We start from the raw sequence: 19,496 nt of genomic DNA on the forward strand, positions 1-19,496 counted from the left end.
GTTACAGTACACTTAAGAAAATGTCTACTTCAGTTCTGGACTTAAACTGAACAATATAAATTGTTCAACTTTTAGTACAGAAAAATCATTCAAAAAAAAAGAATATTTTTAGTTGTCGACCGTAGAAAAGAAATAAATAACTATATTATGTCAGCGATTACCAAAAAAATCTAAACATTCATACTCTACAAAATGTTCGTCACGATAACCTACAAGGTACTTTTCTAAACATGGTGGTATTACTTTCGTACGACGCAAAAGAAAAATACACAAAGTACCAAGAACTGTTGCTAAAGATATTGAGGCATCTACGGATCCCAAAACTGAAGATTTATTTGCTGAATTCTCTCAATCTACTTATAGTTCTGTTTCTTGGTCTAATTTTAGCTACCTTAATCACTTAAACAGGGCAAATTGTATATTTATACCCGTTACTCGTAGAGTAGTGTGAGGAGTTGAATAACTCCCCACAAATAGAAGCAGCAGCAGATGGCCGGCCGCTTACCAGATACGCGGCGAATTCGCGTAGTAACGGCGCGGCGAGGAGAACGAGAGAGTTTTGAGACCAAGGGTGGAGATCGAGAGAGTTCGGAAACCAACGAAGGAGAGCGAGAGAGTTTGGAGACCAATGAAGGAGAGCGAGAGAGATTGGAGACCAAGGATGGAGATCGAGAGAGAATGGAGACTTCGCGGGCAGAGCAAGAGTGCCGTATGCAAAAGGGGGTAACGGGACTCCACCGGACTTTGGACTCTCCCGTGAACTTTGGACCGGGAGAGGAAGTGCCACATCTCGGCGGTGGAGCGGCACACAGGCGTGCCACAAGCATCATGGGAATAAGCGGGGTGGCAGCAGTGGGCGGAGCATCGATTGGAAGCGGTACGGGAACGACAAGTGGGTCATCCAGGAGGCACGGACTTTGGACCCAGAGCGGAGAGATCCAGCGGGCCGTGCGCAAAAGAGAAATAACGGTTCCCGGAGGCCCTATATCAGGCCGCAGAGCGCTGGCAGCTGGATCAGTCGATCACAAGGAGTCAAACCGTCAAGATCACTCAGATACCAAAGTGAACAATCAAACAACCAGATAATCTAGAAGGGAGCAGCAGCAAGTCGAGTCGCCAGAGAAGCAGCACCGTGGGAGCCTACAAGGAGCGAGATTGCTACGTCGAGACGTTCGGGATTGGGAATCTCCGAATTGAGACGCAGGTAGCTGAGATCCAGAGGGCATCACACGGCTAGGTCAAGGCGGTCGATTAACCCTGTCCACAAAGTCCTGGCGTTACGCCTGGAAAGAGTATAATAAGCCAGAAGGAAGAGCGGTCGATCGGTAAGGGCTCGAGTGGAATTGCCTAGGAGAGCCCTACGGATTCGACTTGCGAGGTCCCGGAGCGGCGTGCCCGAACCACGAGTATAACAAGCCAGAAGGGAGAGCGGTCGATCGGTACGGTCTCGAGTGGAATTATCCAGGAGAGCCCTACGGATTCGACTTGCGAGGTCCCGGAGGGGCGTGCCCGAACCCCGAGTACCAAAAGCCACACGGAAACGTCCCGGACAAAAGGCAAAAGGGTGAGGCTAGGGTGGAACGTTCGTTTACACTAGGCGTGGAAGCGAAGTAAGGCGCGAGGCAGCTTCCGGCGTTCCGCCTTGACTGTCCGCGCGGGCTGAGCAGAAACCCCAGTGGGACCATCCGGGACAGAGCAAGGGACAGGCGGCGGTGTGTCGAAAGGAGCGATCCTGGAGAGCGCAGCTTCTGTTCACCCTAGTCTGAGAGCGGTGACGCTTCCCTAAGCCCGTACGGCCGATACCCCTCGCGATTCCGAGTCGTTACCAGCAGTCACCAAGTCACGCGTGACAAGTGAGCAGCGAGCGAGCGTCTTCAGGGAGCTGCGAGGATCTTCAGGGAGCGGCGAGGATCTTCAGGGAGCTGCGAGTATCTTCAGGGAGCTACAGGACTGGAGCACCGAGTCGTCAAGGCGAGAGGTCGTCGAGTCAATCAGGGCCGTCGGAAGCACCGAGGGTCACAAGCAACGAGTTAAGGCCAACCAAGCGACTAAGACACTTGTAATAATATACCCGCAATAAAACCCAATACGAACCCGTGAATTCTATGCTTTCTCACTGAACTACTGGGCGGTCACGTTAATATAAATTTGGTGGGACGAACACACAATATACTGAGCTAGCCGCACGAATCTCGTAGCGAGCAGACCATAAAAATCAGTTCGTTACATCTGGCGCCCAACGTGGGGCCCGAACCCACGACCCTGAGATTAAGAGTCTCATGCTCTACCGACTGAGTTAGCCAACAGATGCAAAACAACATTAAAAGTCCAAGGATACCTCCAAGGATGACCAAAGGATACTACGAAAGGAGTCCAAGGATACCTCCAAGGATGCCCAAAGGATACTACGAAAGGATTCCAAGGATACCTCCAAGGATGCCCAAAGGATACTACGAAAGGAGTCAAAGGATACGTCCAAGGATTCCCAAAGGGTACTACGGAAAGAGTCCAAGGATACCTGCAAGGATTCCCAAAGGATACTACGAACAAATTCCAAGGATACCTCCAAGGATACTACAGGGCATCTACAAAGGCGCAATGAAACACATAAAGGACATCAGGAGAACGTTAAGAACACAAAGGGAGCGAACCAGAGCGTCTAAGGTCTCGATTGGGACTGATCGGAGGAAAAGAAAAAACACGCATCAAAAGTCTGCCGAAGGAAGGGGGAAGACGGCACAGAGCAGAGAGCTGTACCGTAGATCTGGGTAGTAAGAAGGAGAGGCCGATGGAAATAGCGGGATTGAGCAAAGAGGAAGGCTCGGAACCGAGGTGTCGTTAAAGGGAGCCCAGGCTCCAGCTGCACAATCAAAAATCAACGAGCATCATGAGCACACGTGTGACGAGGAGCGAAGCGCGCAGGATGATGGCTGCCCACCAGCCGTCCGGAGGATCTAGCCCGGGGCAAGGATGGTCGGCAGCCCGGCCTACCCGAACCTCGCGGCGGATCTCCGGGCGGGGCGTCCCCGATCCGGTGATCAGCTCCGACAGCGACGTCGAGTTGGTGGAGGACCCGCGGGTGGAGCAACGGCGATGGCGGCTTCGCAAGGCGTTCAACCGGGCCGACGGACGCATCCCGACTGGCGCGGCGCAGGTGGAGTGGGCCAGTGAAGAACCGCCCCAGGACCAGCCGGCTCCCGTTAGCCTACCGAGGCTGTGGTAGCGGCTACGTGGGAGTTCCGGCGCAAGTGCGAGGCGCGAAGGCGAAACGAGGAGCGGCGGCTGAAGGAGATGGAGGAGTCGCCGGAGTGGCAGGCCCAACTACGGATGGCCGAGGAGGAGGAGACGCAGCTGTGGGAAAACCCGGGGTACCCACCTACGCCGAGGTATGCGCCCGAACCCTGCACCCCGCCGCAAGAAGTGGCAGACGATTGGGCGCCCTCGCCTCCGCGGTGGCTGCCCGAAATCCCGCCCACACCGCTGTACGAGGGGTCACCACAGTGGACGCCAGCACGACCGCCCACGCCGAGGCACGAGCAGCAGCCACCGCAGCAGCAGCAGCCACCGCAGCAGCAGCCACCACCGCAGCAGCAGCCACCGCAGCAGCAGCCGCCACCGCAGCAGCAGCCACCACAGCAGCAGCCACCACCGCAGCAGCAGCCACCGCAGCAGACATACCGGCGGCCCACGAATTTTGTTTAAGGAGTTGCGAAGTTTTTAAAAAAATAAATTATTTGTAAGTAAAACACGTCAAGCGGGTTTGGTGGGCAAAAATCAACTGAATATTCTTTATTGATAATGTTTTAAAGAAAACTTAATTTAGGTTTACAGAAGTGCTTATTAGGTTTTCTTACGAATTATTCTGGTCGACATGTGTAAGATCGTTGACCTCTAGTTAGCCTGAATTTAATAACGATCGATGAACTATGCATTTCCTGTTTACTGTGTTATATTGCTTATTTGGATTTTATATTTTCCTAGAACTTATTTTGGTTGGCATGTGCCAGATCGTTAACCTGTGCATTTCCTGTTTGCTGTATTACTTTAATATATTGTTTATTTAGCATTTAATGAGTTAAGCAATTCTTGTACTTTATTATGAAGAGGTGGTAAAGAAGAAATTGGGTTTTGGACATATGTGGGAGGTGAAGTGGGGTTGTACGTAACTTCTCCCCCTTTTAGATAAGAATTCTCCTGAATTCTATTGTTATTGAGCTGAATTTTAATTTTCTTGTTGTAAGGACCTTTTTCATGGGCTGGGATAAAACTCAGTCCGGCCAGGGTCCTCCACAGTTAAATTTGTAGAAAAGAGTTGGGACGAAACTGGACGGGGAGTTGCCGCGGGGATTTGTGGGGAAAGGAGGCCAGAGTATCCGCGTTGCACCGAGTAGGCAGCTCTAGCGCAACACGGCACCCGAAAGGTATAGGAGAGGGCGGGGCTGCTCCCGGCGAAAATACTAACGAAACGAGCGGCGTAGCCGATCCCTGAGAAAATACCAACAAAACTGGACGGCGTGGCCGTTCCCCCTGGATGTGCGACTCACAAGCTACTGGGGTAGGGGGGTAGGGGGGTAGGGATCCGAGGGGAGGATGGCCGGAGGCGACCCTTCCCTGTGCTCCCTGTGGTCGATCGAGTGGTCGTTTGCACTGAGTAAGCTTCTCTGGCGCAACCCGATTCCCGACCGGCACAGATCACTGCACGTGGCTCGCGACTACCTAAACCGTATTTGGGGCGGGGTTCCCAGGAGAGGGTGGCCAGATGCGATCCTTTCCTATGCTCCTTGTGGGCGATCGGGTGGTCGTTTGCACTGAGTAAGCAGCTCTGGCGCAACACGATTCCCGACCGGCACAAATCACTGCACGTGGCTCGCGCCTACCTAAACCGTAATTGGGGCGGGGTTCCCAGGAGAGGGTGGCCAGAGGCGATCCTTTCCTATGCTCCTTGTGGGCGATCGGGTGGTCGTTTGCACTGAGTAAGCAGCTCTGGCGCAACACGATTCCCGACCGGCACAAATCACTGCACGTGGGTTCCCGAAAAATGCACAAATTCACACGGACACATATTTCTTCATTCTCGCTTGTCTTTATTATGCGCTAGTACTACTACTACTACTACCCCTACTCGCACTCAGTCTGACCGCTATTGTCCCTCCCACTTACTCCTTGGATCCGGCGTGCCGACGCTCGTGCCGCTGTACCACTCCGGGTTCTAGTCCGCTCCTAGGTCTGATCGCCTTGGCTGCCATTCGAGAATGAGAGCGAGCTTCCGCCCTTGCGGCCGCATGTAAGCCCGGCTTGCCGGGTTTCTTCGTTTCCCAACACAGTTTCTTATCGAACCTCCCGCCTATCGCTATCGGCACTATCAGCTATCACCCAACACTGGGTGGTTTTCCAGCCCTGGTGCGCGCAATATTTAAATCGGATAGGCTTAGCTTCTAGTTTGAACTTAAATAAATTGCCTTCGTGGCGTAACGACTTATATTATAATTATATTATATATTATAACTTATAAATAAATGGCCTTCGTGGCGTAATCTCCAATTGCATGCCTTCGTGGCAGAAAGAATAGAAATGGCGAAATGTGGAGAGTGTGTTTCACGCATCCTCACACCCCCCCCCCCCTTTCTTCGGCGTGATTATGGCGGAGGGAAACGATCACTTCCCGCCCGGCGGTGATAGTGACTCGGAACCGATGACCCACGATCTGGCGCAGGTAGCGCACCCTCCGTCGATCCTGCTCCTGGATGGATGCGACTAGGGCTGTAGGCAGTCGTCGCTGGTGGGTGTCTACCCTCCTCCATAACTTGTCCAGCGTCCGGACACTCACGGAGGGCTTGCAGGACCTCATCCTCCTTTTCCCTGCTAAGGAACAATTTCAGGTCCGGTTCCCAGCCCAGCTCGCTTGGTGTGATCGTGCGGCCGGGAGTTTGCGGTACGGAGCGCGCAGAGGTGCTCAGGCCCGGCGATATTGGGTGCGGCGATCGCTGGCTGTGCGGTCGAAACATCCCTTCCGGGGTTCTTGGGGAGCTTTGCAAACGTCCGGGCGTTCGTGGTAGCGGACTGGTATAGTGGCTTCCACCTCCTGGGGGTGACGTCTGTCGCGGCGTTCTGGGAGATGCCCTCGGGGGCCGCTCTGGTGGTGATCCGGGCGATGCCTCTGGTAGGGCCGGCGGTGGCGGGTCTACGAAACCCTGGGGAGCGTTTCTTCCGACTCCTGGGTCCTGGCCAGTAGCGGGTCCTGCGTCCTCCTCGTTGGCGGCGTCCTCCTCCTCGTTGGCTTCGTCCTCCTCCTCGTTGGCTTCGTCGGAACCGTGCCCGGAGCTGAGTCTCCTCCCAGCGTCGGCTTCCCCAGGCTCTGGGTTGACGTAGCCGCCGTAGTCCTCCCAGGCCCGGTTAGCTTCGTCGATGACCGGCTGTTGGGGCGCGCGAAGTTGCCCGGCTCCAAAGCGACCGTCCATCGCCACGGAGGAGTCATCGGAAGACATCGGGCTTCCCGAGGGGCATCGTTCGGCTTCCCGCCGGCATTGCTCAAGGTAGCCGGGTGCGAACGCGTGGCGCTCCTGGCTCTGGATCCAAGCATCCACCGAACGGTGAACTGTTGCCGTCCCCGGTTCGCCGGATTCGAAGACCTGCAGCCGTGCCAAACGGGCCACCGTGGGTGCTGTCGGGTCGTCGTCCTCGTCCCCCGATGCTCCAACTGCAAACGCCGCAGGTGGCTCGCCGCTAACTGCGATGCTTGCGTCCGGCGACCACGGCACGGTGGAGATGGAGTCGCCGTTACGACCTTCGCGTGACTGGAGGCTGAGGATTGGGCTGAAGCTGGGTGGTGTGGGGCTCCGGTCTGACAGGACCGAGTCCCGGCTGGGGGGTGCGCCGTCGTTGGTATCCGTGTCCGAGTCACGGTGGTCGACCGGTTGGTAGACCCCTGCGACGAAGTATGGGTAGAAAGGCTCCATCCTGTTGTTGTAGTTCCGATCTGTAAATTGCTAGAATATTAGCCTAGGCCTACGTTCCTTACTGGCCCTGCCTGAGTGCGAGGATCGACTTATCTAGTGGGTACAACTCTCAGCTTAACCTAGTTTTCTACTAAAGTTATTACTACGATGCTTTGGGTACATTCGTCGACTCCCTTATGTTGGGAACGCGCTCTCTCCGGTGGCTTCTTCCGGGTCCCCTAGTTGGTCACTGCGTTGGTGGTACTCCTTCAGGTCGCCTACTCCTGCTGTTCGCCTCTTTCTGTTTTTCATATGTTGTATTCTGACGATATTCGGGGAGAGGAACTTCAGCACCTTAAATGGCCCCGAGTACTTAGGAGCAAGCTTCGCGTTAAAGCCTTCGCTGGCCTTTGACAGGTGGTGGAGGCGGACCATAACCTGTGATCCGAGCTGAGGTCTCCACTCGCGACGTCGCAAATTGTAGTGGCGGCCTTGTTCCTGAGAAGCCATCTGGTTGGTTTCCAGCGCAGTGCGGAAAGCTTCCTGAAGTCGTTTAGCTCGCTCAGTGGGGTCCAACGGCGACGAGTGTAGACCACGCGTGACCACATCAAAGAGGGCCCCTGGCAATCTGGGTTCCCTACACTGCACCAGATAGGCGGGGCTGAAACCGGTGCTATCTGAGATGCTCGTGTTTATGGCCAGCGAGATCTCTGGCAGTAGCTGATCCCATGTCCTGTGATCCTGGTCCACGTACTGAGCTATCATTGTCTTGATGGTCCGGTTTGCCCGTTCGGTGGGGTTCTGCTGCGGGGAATAGGGAGCTGTGTATTCCAGTTTGATGCCGTTAGTGCGACAGAATGTCTTGAAACCGCGGCTGGTGAACTGCGTGCCGTTGTCGCAGATCAAAGTCCTGGGTGCTCCAAAGCGGGATATTATCCTTTCCCGAAATCCAAACTCCAGTTGGGCGGCTGTGGCCTTCCTTAGGGGTATGATCTCGACCCATTTGGAAAAGACATCTATAAATACGAGCAGCATGGTATTCCCTCGTCGGGTCCGAGGAAGAGGTCCAACGAAGTCGGCTCCGACGAGCGCAAATGGCTCCGTGGGATGGCGGGTGAGCATTTTGCCCGCCGGTTTGCGTTGACTCACCTTGTATTGTTGGCAAACCAAGCAGCTGGTGACGTACCGCACAACGTCTCGATGTAATCCCGGCCAGAAATATCGTTGGGCAATCCGTCTGCGAGTCTTCCGGATGCCCAGGTGACCAGCAGAAGGGTGGTCGTGGCATTCCTCCAGCACTCGTTGTCTCTGCTCCCGAGGCACGCAAAGCTTCCATGGGTTGCTGTTTCCCACGTCTGAGGTGTGTCCGATGTGTCGATACAGCTGTCCGTGATCCAGAGTGTAATCCGGAAACTTTTCGGGGCGCCTCTGAACTTCTTCTTGCATCCTCCGGATCCATTTGCACTGAGTTCCGTGTTCCGCGAGCAGCTGAAGCATCCCTAGGGGTTGTCGGGAGAGGGCGTCGGCGACAACGTTGTATTTGCCCTTCCGATAGAGGACGGTAAGCTGGTATTGTTGCAGCTCCAGAGCCCACCGGGCTATACGGCCCGTGGGGTTTTCAATCGAGTTCAACCACTTGAGAGCGAGGTGATCCGTAATCACGTCAAACTGGTAGCCCTCCAAGTAGCAGCGTAGCTTCCGCGTGGCCCAAACTATGGCGAGGCACTCCTTTTCGGTAGTGGAGTAGTTTTCCTCGGCTCGCTCGAGGCGTCGACTTACGTAGGCGATGACCTTCTCCTCTCCATCGATGCTCTGAGTGAGGACTGCTCCAAGTCCTGTATCACTTGCATCCGTCTGAAGCTGGAACTTGTATTCAAAATTTGGGCAGGCCAGTACCGGTGCGGCCGTTAGTCTTGCTTTGAGTGTCTCGAATGCCTGCTGTTGGGGCTCCTCCCAGCTCCACTTGACTTCCAGTGGAAGAGTCCACGCCCAGGGACGGTAAAAGCCGTGCATTCGCGGCTTCCTTCCGCCATAGGGATCTGCCAGTATCCATTCTTAAGATCCAGCGTTGAGATGAACCGGGCGTTCCGTAGCCGCTCCAATATGTGGTTGATTCGTGGGAGTGGGTACGCATCGGGTATGGAATGTGCGTTGAGTTGTCGATAGTCGACGCACATCCGCATATCCCCTGTCTTCTTCCGCACGAGCACCAGCGGGGCACTGTGCGGGCTACGGGAGGGCTCGATTCGGTCGTCTCGTAATAGCTCGTCCAACTGCTGATTGATTATGCTCTGCATGGCGGGGTTCTTTGGATAGTACCGCTGCTTTAGTGGCTTATTCTCCCGGAGAGTGATGGTATGCTCGGCGATCTCCGTTGGCCCGCTTAGCTCGTTGAAAAGCTGTAGCTCCTCCTGCAGAAAGTGGGCGGTTTCCTCGGCGTGAGGTTCTTCGGTCACCTGTAGCCTGGTTGGGTCCTCCGCTACAGTGGCCAGGTGTCCGTGGGGACAGTGGCTCCGGAACGGGTTGTGCTTCCGTGCGGTGGCTGCGTCCGACTGGGCTGGCAGCTGATATACACCGATTTTCCGTTGTGGTTCCCCAGGCCCAGGTGAGGTGGCTGGTTTGCGCGTGTGAGTTTCCACCGTTGTGGTGGCCAACAGGGCGCTCGTGGAGGGGCGTCGAAACGGGTTCTTCTCCTTTGCCGTGGCGGCGTCCGCCTGCGGTTGTAGGCCGTACCTGTTTTCCGTGGTGATGCAGGTTCCCGCGGTGTCGCCTGACGGGTTCCTTGACAACGGGGGTCCCGAGGGGTCAGGACTTGTCTTCCGCACTGGCGCGTTTGGCTTTATGTGAGTCCTCGGAGCAGGCTTTGGAACTGTTTTGGTCCCCCCCTCAGTGCCTTGCGATGATTGCGGCGTACCGGGTGTGCTTGGGGATTGCGCGGTTGCGGCCGTAGGAGTCGCCCGCGTATCTGGGGTTGGTTCTACCTTCCGGGTGGCAGGTGGGGCTAGTTGCAAGCAGACTTGCCCGCAGATTAGAGTTGCGCTGATGGCGCAAAGAAAGTCGATGCCCAAAATCACTTCATCCAGGATCGTTGGCAGGACTAGTAGCGTCAGCCCGATCTGTCGGTCGTTTAAGCCGACTTGCGCCCGGAGGGCCTTGGTCACCTCTTTCTGGGATCCATCCGCCAGAGAGATGCGGGAGCGGACTTCTCTGCTGTTTCTTCCTGAGTCTAAGCGCTTGGCGATCGCTTCGCTGACAAAGCTTCGCGAGGCTCCTGTGTCAATTGTTGCCGAGAAAGGTTGTCCCTCGATGGTAACATTGGCAACAATTCGCCCCCCCGCCAGGCGAAGTGGGGAATCTAGTGATGGGGGAGCACCGAGTAGGTCACCGCGGGCTCCCGACGTGGGCGGCGACCCTGGCCGTTTTCCGTCCGGCGGCAGCAGTCGATGGTACGGATGCTTCGTTTCCCACAGTCCCAGCAGTACATCAGCGGTGGGTTTCGGCATTCTCGTGTGAAGTGTCCAATTTCTCCGCAGCGGTGACAAGCTCGGCCGACGTCAACCGGTGGTTCCGCTTCCTGGACGATCATCCCGTTGGATATCGCCGGCCTCCTGGGTCCAGAGGGCGTTGGAGCGAGAAAGTTCTGGAGTCGAGGTGTGGGTCTTCCGCTGCTCTCCCTGCCGGAATTCCAGCTTGCGGTTGGAATTAGGGCTGCATGTCGAACGGGGTCTCGATCCCGTGCGATTTCGAACGCAGTTGCCAGTTGGGTAAGCCCCTCTAGTGAGGAGAACTCATGTCGCCGTATGAAAAGCTGGTACTCCGGCATCAAATTCTCGTAGATCCGCTCGAGCTCCTGGCCTAGTGAGTACTTGGCGCGTTGCATCATCAGGCGTAATTCCACTACGTATATTTTGAAGGGCTCGCCCACTTGTTGTTGCCTGGTCCGGATGGCATCTTCTAGGCTCTGGTAGTACCGCGGAGGCAAGAAAACTCCAGAAACTCTCTCCGGAAAGTTTCCCATGGCTCGGTGTGCATTTGGTATGCCCGGTACCAGCCTTCGGCGCGGCCTGAGAGAAGTCCAATGACGGCCCTCGGTATGTCACTCGTTCTCACATTGTAGGCAGTGGCACCTTCCTCGATGCGTTCTATAAAATGAACGGGGTCTGACTGTCCGTCAAAAAGTACGCCCCATCCTCGCAGTTTCTCGGCGAACACGGCCGCGGATATGGAGCTGTGCGGAAGATGGGCGGCTGGGTTGGCGGCCGGTATCTCCCGTCCAGGGCTTTTCCGTAGGTTCCCTAAGCAGGGCACGGAAAACGTGTGATCCTCGATTCCGGGCATCGGTGAGGTGGACTGGTGGACGTCCTCGTGGTGGGTGCTTCCGAGTATATTGCCTCCAGTGCGGCAAAGCGTTCTCGTAGAGCCGGGCTGTGGTCTCCTCCTCCGATGAAGGATACCAATCGTGGTCGTAGTTCGTCCACTTGGCCGTTCGGGTCAAGTCCAAACTCTTTTAGTAGAGCCTGCAGCTCGTCCTTCCGGCGGTAGGCGATCCACCTGACCCCCATGTTTGCGGTCGTGGAATCACCCCCGGATGCGGTGAAAAACCTGTCCTCTTCCAGTCCGGCAGCTGCCGGATCTGGCTTTGATTCTGCGTCCTCTGACGTTTTCTTTCCCGAGTCACTGGGCATACGCGCGGTGGCGCTGCCGATGGCTCTGCTGGGGATCACTCGGTGAGCGCTCCTAGTGGCGTGACTGGGCGCTGGGCGCTACCAGGGGCGTGATGCGGCGGGCGCACGGCAGGTGCTGCTTACGTGAGGCAGTGGCTGACCGATGTGGTTGCGGCTGGCGCTCCCGTTGGCGCTCGGTGAGTGCGGCTGGTGAGCGGCGGCGCTGCTGTGGGCGCGGTGATTGGCGCTCGGTTGGCGCTGCTGAGGGCGCCTGTTGGGCACTAACGCCGCTCGATGGGCGCTGCTGATGGGCGCTGAACGCTACTGAGGGCGCGGAAGCCGCTCGGTGGGCGCTGCTGAGGCTGGCGCTCCGAATGGCGCTCGGTGAGCGCGGCTGGTGAGCGGCGGCGCTGATCGTTGGGCGCTCCTGATGAACACGTGGTTGGGCGCTTCCCGTGGCGCGACTGACGCGCGGCAGCGCTGATCGGTGTGGTGAGCGCTCGGTTGGCACTGCTGTTGCCCAGCTTGATGGCGCTCGGTGGTAGCCGCTCATAGGGCTGTGCGTTGGGCGCGGATGCCGCTGAGGTCGCTGCTGGTGGCGCTCGGTGGGTGCTGCTGGTGGTGCAAATGACGCCTCCCGATGGGCGCTGAACGCTGCTGAGGGCGCGGGGCCGCTCGTTGCGAGCTCCTGGTGACGCTCGTTGTGTGGCTGGTGACCACGTGTCCGGCGCGGTTGGCGCTGCTGGTGGCGCTCTGTGGGCACCTGATGGCCACGTGGGTGGCACTGCACGGCGCGGGACGCTGCTGGGTCTGCGCTGCTGATAACGCGGCTGGCGGCGCGGGTGACGCTGCTGAGGGCGCGGTGGTCGCGCTGTGCGTGCTCCTGGTGGGCACGTGGGTGGGTGCCGCTGGTGGTGCACTGACGCCGCTCGCTGGGCGCTCGTTGGGCGCTACTGGGCCGCTCTGTGGGCGCTGCTCGGGGCGCGGTATGCGCTTGACGGCTTCGTGGGAGGCCACGTGGCTATGTGGCGCTCCGGCAGTGGGTTGGCGTTGGCGGGCGTAGCGTTACGGGATCCCCTACTCTAACTATTCCTGTGGTCTCATATCTTTCCCTAAATCTCATCTACTGGACATGGGTCTTTAGGCCTTGCGGTTGGTGGTAAAAACGCAACTCTCCTAAAGGATATCTAGTCGTCCTTATTCGTCCCTGCTCGGGCGCCAAACTGTAAGGACCTTTTTCATGGGCTGGGATAAAACTCAGTCCGGCCAGGGTCCTCCACAGTTAAATTTGTAGAAAAGAGTTGGGACGAAACTGGACGGGGAGTTGCCGCGGGGATTTGTGGGGAAAGGAGGCCAGAGTATCCGCGTTGCACCGAGTAGGCAGCTCTAGCGCAACACGGCACCCGAAAGGTATAGGAGAGGGCGGGGCTGCTCCCGGCGAAAATACTAACGAAACGAGCGGCGTAGCCGATCCCTGAGAAAATACCAACAAAACTGGACGGCGTGGCCGTTCCCCCTGGATGTGCGACTCACAAGCTACTGGGGTAGGGGGTAGGGGGGTAGGGATCCGAGGGGAGGATGGCCGGAGGCGACCCTTCCCTGTGCTCCCTGTGGTCGATCGAGTGGTCGTTTGCACTGAGTAAGCTTCTCTGTCGCAACCCGATTCCCGACCGGCACAGATCACTGCACGTGGCTCGCGACTACCTAAACCGTATTTGGGGCGGGGTTCCCAGGAGAGGGTGGCCAGATGCGATCCTTTCCTATGCTCCTTGTGGGCGATCGGGTGGTCGTTTGCACTGAGTAAGCAGCTCTGGCGCAACACGATTCCCGACCGGCACAAATCACTGCACGTGGCTCGCGCCTCCCTAAACCGTAATTGGGGCGGGGTTCCCAGGAGAGGGTGGCCAGAGGCGATCCTTTCCTATGCTCCTTGTGGGCGATCGGGTGGTCGTTTGCACTGAGTAAGCAGCTCTGGCGCAACACGATTCCCGACCGGCACAAATCACTGCACGTGGCTCGCGCCTACCTAAACCGTAATTGGGGCGGGGTTCCCAGGAGAGGGTGGCCAGAGGCGATCCTTTCCTATGCTCCTTGTGGGCGATCGGGTGGTCGTTTGCACTGAGTAAGCAGCTCTGGCGCAACACGATTCCCGACCGGCACAAATCACTGCACGTGGGTTCCCGAAAAATGCACAAATTCACACGGACACATATTTCTTCATTCTCGCTTGTCTTTATTATGCGCTAGTACTACTACTACTACTACCCCTACTCGCACTCAGTCTGACCGCTATTGTCCCTCCCACTTACTCCTTGGATCCGGCGTGCCGACGCTCGTGCCGCTGTACCACTCCGGGTTGTAGTCCGCTCCTAGGTCTGATCGCCTTGGCTGCCATTCGAGAATGAGAGCGAGCTTCCGCCCTTGCGGCCGCATGTAAGCCCGGCTTGCCGGGTTTCTTAGTTTCCCAACACAGTTTCTTATCGAACCTCCCGCCTATCGCTATCGGCACTATCAGCTGTTGGCCCTCGGTCGACCAACACTGGGTGGTTTTCCAGCCCTGGTGCGCGCAATATTTAAATCGGATAGGCTTAGCTTCTAGTTTGAACTTAAATAAATTGCCTTCGTGGCGTAACGACTTATATTATAATTATATTATATATTATAACTTATAAATAAATGGCCTTCGTGACGTAATCTCCAATTGTATGCCTTCGTGGCAGAAAGAATAGAAATGGCGAAATGTGGAGGGTGTGTTTCACGCATCCTCACATTGTGTTTTAAAATAATGTAAGCAATTAATACAATTATTGACAAAAGTATTGTTGCATTAAAAAAATAATTTAAGTCTTTATGTGTTTTTAATTTTCTTATGTTCGACCAGTTAATCTTATTATTATACCCGTTACTCGTAGAGTAAAAGGGTATACTAGATTCGTCGGAAAGTATGTAACAGGCAGAAGGAAGCGTTTCCGACCCCATAAAGTATATATATTCTTGATCAGGATCACTAGCCGAGTCGATCTAGCCATGTCCGTCTGTCCGTCTGTCCGGTTGAACGCTGAGATCTCGGAAACTATGGGAGCTAGGCTATTGAGATTTGGCGTGCAGATTCCTGAGCTTCCTACGCAGCGCAAGTTTGTTTCAGTAGACTGCCACGCCCACTCTAACGCCCACAAACCGCCCAAAACTGTGGCTCCTACAGTTTTGATGCTAGATAGAAAATTTTAACTGAAATGTAATGCTCTCATCAATACCTATCGATTGACCAAAAAAAAAGTTTGCCACGCCCACTTTAACGCCCACAAACCGCAAAACCCTGTGACGCCCACAATTTTCATGCTAGATCAAAACTTTTAATTGAAATGTATTGGTCTCGTCAATACCTATCGATTGATCCAAAAAAAAATTTGCCACGCCCACTCTAACGCCCATAACGTTTAAATCTGTATACCGCCGGTAGGTGGCGCATTTTAATCTCGCTTTGCTGCTTGCATATCTCCATTTAGCTGAGTAACGGGTATCTGATAGTCGAGGTACTCGACTATAGCGTTCTCCCTTGTTTTCCAATATTTTCTCAAAAGTGATTTGTTTAGTAAAATTTTGAGTTTGGTTTGATTTCTCATATAAAATTCTTTTCTTATCTAATTCGTATGAATTTGTAAAATAATTATTTTCTATACCTATTGTACAATTTGTAAAGTGTATTAGAATATTTTTTTCATTTTAACTTCATTGCTGTTACAATTTTGATATAATGTTTCATTTTTAGCATTCTTAATTACTACGGTTTCTTCGTCTTGTTCTAATATTTGCATTTCATTTCTTTGTATCAGTTTGCAATTTTTCTTAAATACACAATGTTTACTTTTTCGCATTTCTTTTAATTTTTTATTTGTTTTATAGGTGTATGTTGAATTTTTATAGTTAAATATCAGTTCTGATTCCTGATCTATTTCAAAGTTATCTTCATTAGGCATCGGTATTATCTGTTGTATTTTTACTGTTATAAAGTTTTTTGGTATTTCTATTGCGAATACTAAAAGATTATTTCTGAACATAGCCGTAGCTAACTTTATATGGTTTAGTTTGTTGTATTTTTTTATTTCGTGATCTGTTAATATGCTGGGATGTAATATATTGTATCTAGCAGAAGCAACGTTATCCTGCAAATGTTCAATCTTATTTTTTATTAACTGAATTTTTATCTGTTGGTCGTATCTGTTATTTTGGTTGGTATCTGTTATTTTCGAATTTGCTAATTGCATTCAATTGTCTCTCTATTGCCTCTCTATCTGATTTAACTATTTGTTCAATGTATTTTATTGTATCATTGAAATACGTATTTATGTAAATTTGCTTGTTTAATGCTTCATCTGTTTCCTGCATGTTTTCTTTAAATGCAGAGATATGATTCTCAACTTCTTTCCTGTCTTCATCGTCCATTGTTCCAAACAACCATTTTGCTGAACTACCTACTACATTAATTAATCCTCTTCTTTCGCGATTGTGGTTTCCATATAGGGTATACAATTTGTTTTTTGTGTCAGTTAGTTCCGATTGTAATATGTGTTTGTTGTCATTGTTTGTCATTTCTATGTTTTTTCCTATTTCGTTGAAAATATTGTCAATATCTTTTAAGTTTATTATATGTACTACTATATCTGTTGTGATAATTATATCTTGATTTTTCATCTCTATTTGCGCATACCCGTCCTGATCAGGTATTTCTTGAATCGTTAGTGTTCCCGCTGTTGTTGTTATTGCCATTGTCATTAGTATTGTCGTCAGCAACATAGTCGTCGTTAGTATTTTCTGTAAATTTAAAAGGGCGTTTAATATTTATTGGGTCAATATTACCGAGATTTGCTTTTTTGAATTTCGGAGCTTCTTTGTGTCTGACTGCCTTGTAGTTCTTTATAAAACCCTCTTCTCGTTTTTCTTCATAATGCTCCCTGTTGCCGTTGTGCTTTTCTAACATTTTTTGTTTAGCGCTATCTATATTTTCTTTTATTTTTGTCAATTCTATCTTATTGTTGTGGGCTTCGCTGGGGGTACATTTGATTGTGGAGTGATATCTTTCATTGTAATTTCTCACTGCTCTCTGCATAATTTGTTTTACTGACATATTCTACGCTTCCGTTTTATATGTTATTCTAAACTTTTCTGCTAGTGAATTGTGTAGTCTTTCTACATCTGAATTGCCAGTGTGACTATTCGGTTTTGTTAAGTGTAATTCTATCCCTTCTTGTCTTAGTAGTTCTTTAATCCTGAATGAATCAAAGTCGTTATCAGCTATTATTTTACCTGGTTTGCCTATTTTCGTAAAATGTTCCTCCAATTGTTCTACTATAGTGATATGATTTCTATCATTTAATGGGTACACTGCTGCGAACTTTGAAAATTTATCTATGGTCGTTAAAAAATGTGTATTTTTTATTACATATGTATCCAAGTGTATTATCTGATTTTTATCTGATGGGGTTTCCGTTTTACTGAATTTATTTTTAATAGGATTTCTATCATATTTTATTTCTTTGCAAAAATCGCATTGATTTATAACCATTTGCACCAACTCTAACAATTTTGGAAAGTAAATCTTGTTTTTCAATTGGTTATATGTTTCCTGAATTCCTGAGTGCATACTTTCTCTTACATGATAAAACGAAATTTGTCTTACTGCTTCTGTTTCATGTTCAATATCTTGAGCTCTGAGTGTGCATTTTATGAATTCTAATTGTTTGTTGTCTGAAAACATTTCTATTAGTTTTTCTTGTACTATGTTATACTCTTGATACGGTAATTCTGAATGGATTCCGACTTTTCCTTTGTGTATATATTTCCTGAAAAAATCTCCCATTGTTGGAAAGTCATGTTTTGCTATAAATATTATTGATTTTCCATGTATTGTTTTATACTCGTCTGTTTTACTGTCTGTAATAATTATGTGTGTTTTATATTTGTTAACTATTTCCTCTTTTATATAAAAATGATTGTGTAAATTTTCTTCGGCTGAGTGTACTGTTGATGTTGAGAGATTATCTTCAATGTTTGCTATCATGTTTATGTCTGAAATATTATCTTTGTATTCATTGTCTCTTTCGTTTTCGGTTTTGTTCGTGAGGTCGCTGTCTTCCAGTCTGCTAAGAAAATCTGCCACTCTGTTCTCTTTTCCTTTCAAGTAATCTATCTCAAATTGATATTCTCCTAATTTTAATAACCATCTCTGGTGTCTGGGTGAAATATCTTTACCTTTATGTTTTGAGTGTAAGAATTTTATTGGCTGGTGGTCAGTTAATATTTTGAATTTATTCCCGTAAAGGTATGGTCTGAAATAATTGACGCTCCATAGTATTGCTACACTGGTAGAAAAAACACGAAGTGAAATCAAATATATTTTTATTTAATTTTTTTTACTCCCATGCATAGTCATATTAAATATTAAAACATTTCATTTAAATAAAAAACATATTTAAGCCGTATGTCAAATATGTAAGTATTCAATTCAAAGTGATTTTTATTTAAAAACAAGTTAGTCACTTTCAAATCCAATGTGGCCATCTTGGTTTTAACTATTACAAAAAGTAGTTAAATTCATAGTATATTTGATGGTTTTTTATATTTCAAGTAAATACTTTTTCAATTTGTTCGGAATATTTACTCTTTTATTTTGAATATAGAACGTTTTCAAAATTTGTATTTGACCAAATAATTGTAAATTATAAATCAAATTACATAGGTATGTATATGTATTAAGTTTGTGACCCATATACACAACATAATTTAAATTATTAGTAATTTTCAAAAGAATAATATATAAAAATAAAATAATAAATAATATATAATATAATATAAAAATAAATAATAAAATAATATTTAAAGAAAAGGGTTTTAGTTACGGCTGCCCAACCACCGGCAGCCTCTTTCTATTTCCATGACAATTATCATAAGATTTGGCTTTGTAATTTACTATTAAAAGTACAAAAACATGCTTAGCCAAAGAAAAAATGTGCGTGCATTGTTAACGCTGGGCCGTAACGAAAAACTAAAACCAACGGCACAATGTGCATACTTACATACATTCAGACAAATTAGAGACAAATATGAACAAGCAAAACGGCAAACGCAAGCGCGTCTTCTTCTTCCATTCGCATTTGTACATTGGTGGCCAAGAAGCCATAAATATTTCTTGTGTACCGATGTTTTAACAATAAGATATGTTCTTATAATATATAAATATAATAAAATAAAATAAATAATACTAAATTGACATATGCAAGTTATTAAACTTAAGGACTTATTTGTACATATTTTCTTATTTTCTTCCCCATTACTTTGACCTCTATTGTAAAGTAACGGCACGCTACAGATTTTGTGCGTCCTTTTTGCACACATGCATATGTATGTATGCCCTGCAGTTCCAACCCTGCAGTTCCAAAATTGAGTTAGGCGCCCAATCATCACGAAGCCGACTGCGACGTCGGCAGAGAAGCCAGCGATGCCGGCAGAGCTGAGCGCAACGGCGGCAAAGCGACGCGCTCTCAGTCGGGTCCGCAAAGAGAACGCACAAAAAAGTAATTTTGGGCTCTCCCTCTCTCGTCAAGTCTCAGACGAAAAAGTGCGCGTGAAGGGAAGGAGGCCCAGCAACTAAAATATATAGACCTTTGTGCACCCTTGCCTTTTGAATAATGCGACATTTGTTCGTAAATGTTAAAACAACGATTTAAAATAATAGGTTTCTGTTTTAAAATATTTGTATTTCTTAAACAAATTTATATGTTTATTAATATAATTTAATAATATGTAAAGTTTTAAAAGTATATTTTTATAAACCGATTTGCATAGTCGAATATGTCTATAAATACCCTGCTTTTATGTGCAAGATGCATAGACCAAACGG

General features: G+C 50.1%; 1 protein-coding gene across 4 annotated transcripts; it reads right to left on the reverse strand.

Annotated features, from left to right (window-relative positions):
• Nucleotides 1-3,759: 3,759 nt before the first annotated feature.
• Nucleotides 3,760-18,837, reverse strand: LOC139354046 (histone-lysine N-methyltransferase SETD1B-like). Of its 4 annotated transcripts, XM_070998286.1 has the most exons (4): nt 18,673-18,837; nt 17,849-17,958; nt 13,909-16,411; nt 3,760-6,976 (listed from the first exon to the last, which is right to left on the reverse strand). In XM_070998286.1, the coding sequence occupies exons 3-4, from the start codon at nt 14,030-14,032 to the stop codon at nt 5,637-5,639; spliced, it is 1,464 nt and encodes a 487-aa protein (XP_070854387.1). In that variant the 5' UTR covers nt 14,033-16,411; nt 17,849-17,958; nt 18,673-18,837; the 3' UTR covers nt 3,760-5,636. The 4 variants fall into 4 exon arrangements, with proteins under 4 accessions (XP_070854387.1, XP_070854385.1, XP_070854386.1 ...); XM_070998284.1 differs by having other exon boundaries at nt 13,909-17,958; XM_070998285.1 differs by lacking the exon at nt 18,673-18,837 and having other exon boundaries at nt 17,849-18,033.
• Between the last annotated feature and the right edge of the window lie 659 nt (nt 18,838-19,496).

The sequence above is a fragment of the Drosophila suzukii genome, assembly GCF_043229965.1.
Source record: "Drosophila suzukii chromosome 2 unlocalized genomic scaffold, CBGP_Dsuzu_IsoJpt1.0 scf_2c, whole genome shotgun sequence".
Lineage (NCBI taxonomy): Eukaryota > Metazoa > Arthropoda > Insecta > Diptera > Drosophilidae > Drosophila > Drosophila suzukii.

Excerpts from the sequence above, each read along its gene's own strand:
- LOC139354046 (XM_070998286.1), bottom strand. The coding sequence starts at position 14,032 with ATGCGGCCGCAAGGGCGGAAGCTCGCTCTCATTCTCGAATGGCAGCCA. Across the intron at positions 6,977-13,908 it reads CGGCACGCCGGATCCAAGGA|ATCGGAACTACAACAACAGG; the intron begins GTAAGTGGGAGG and ends AGCAATTTACAG.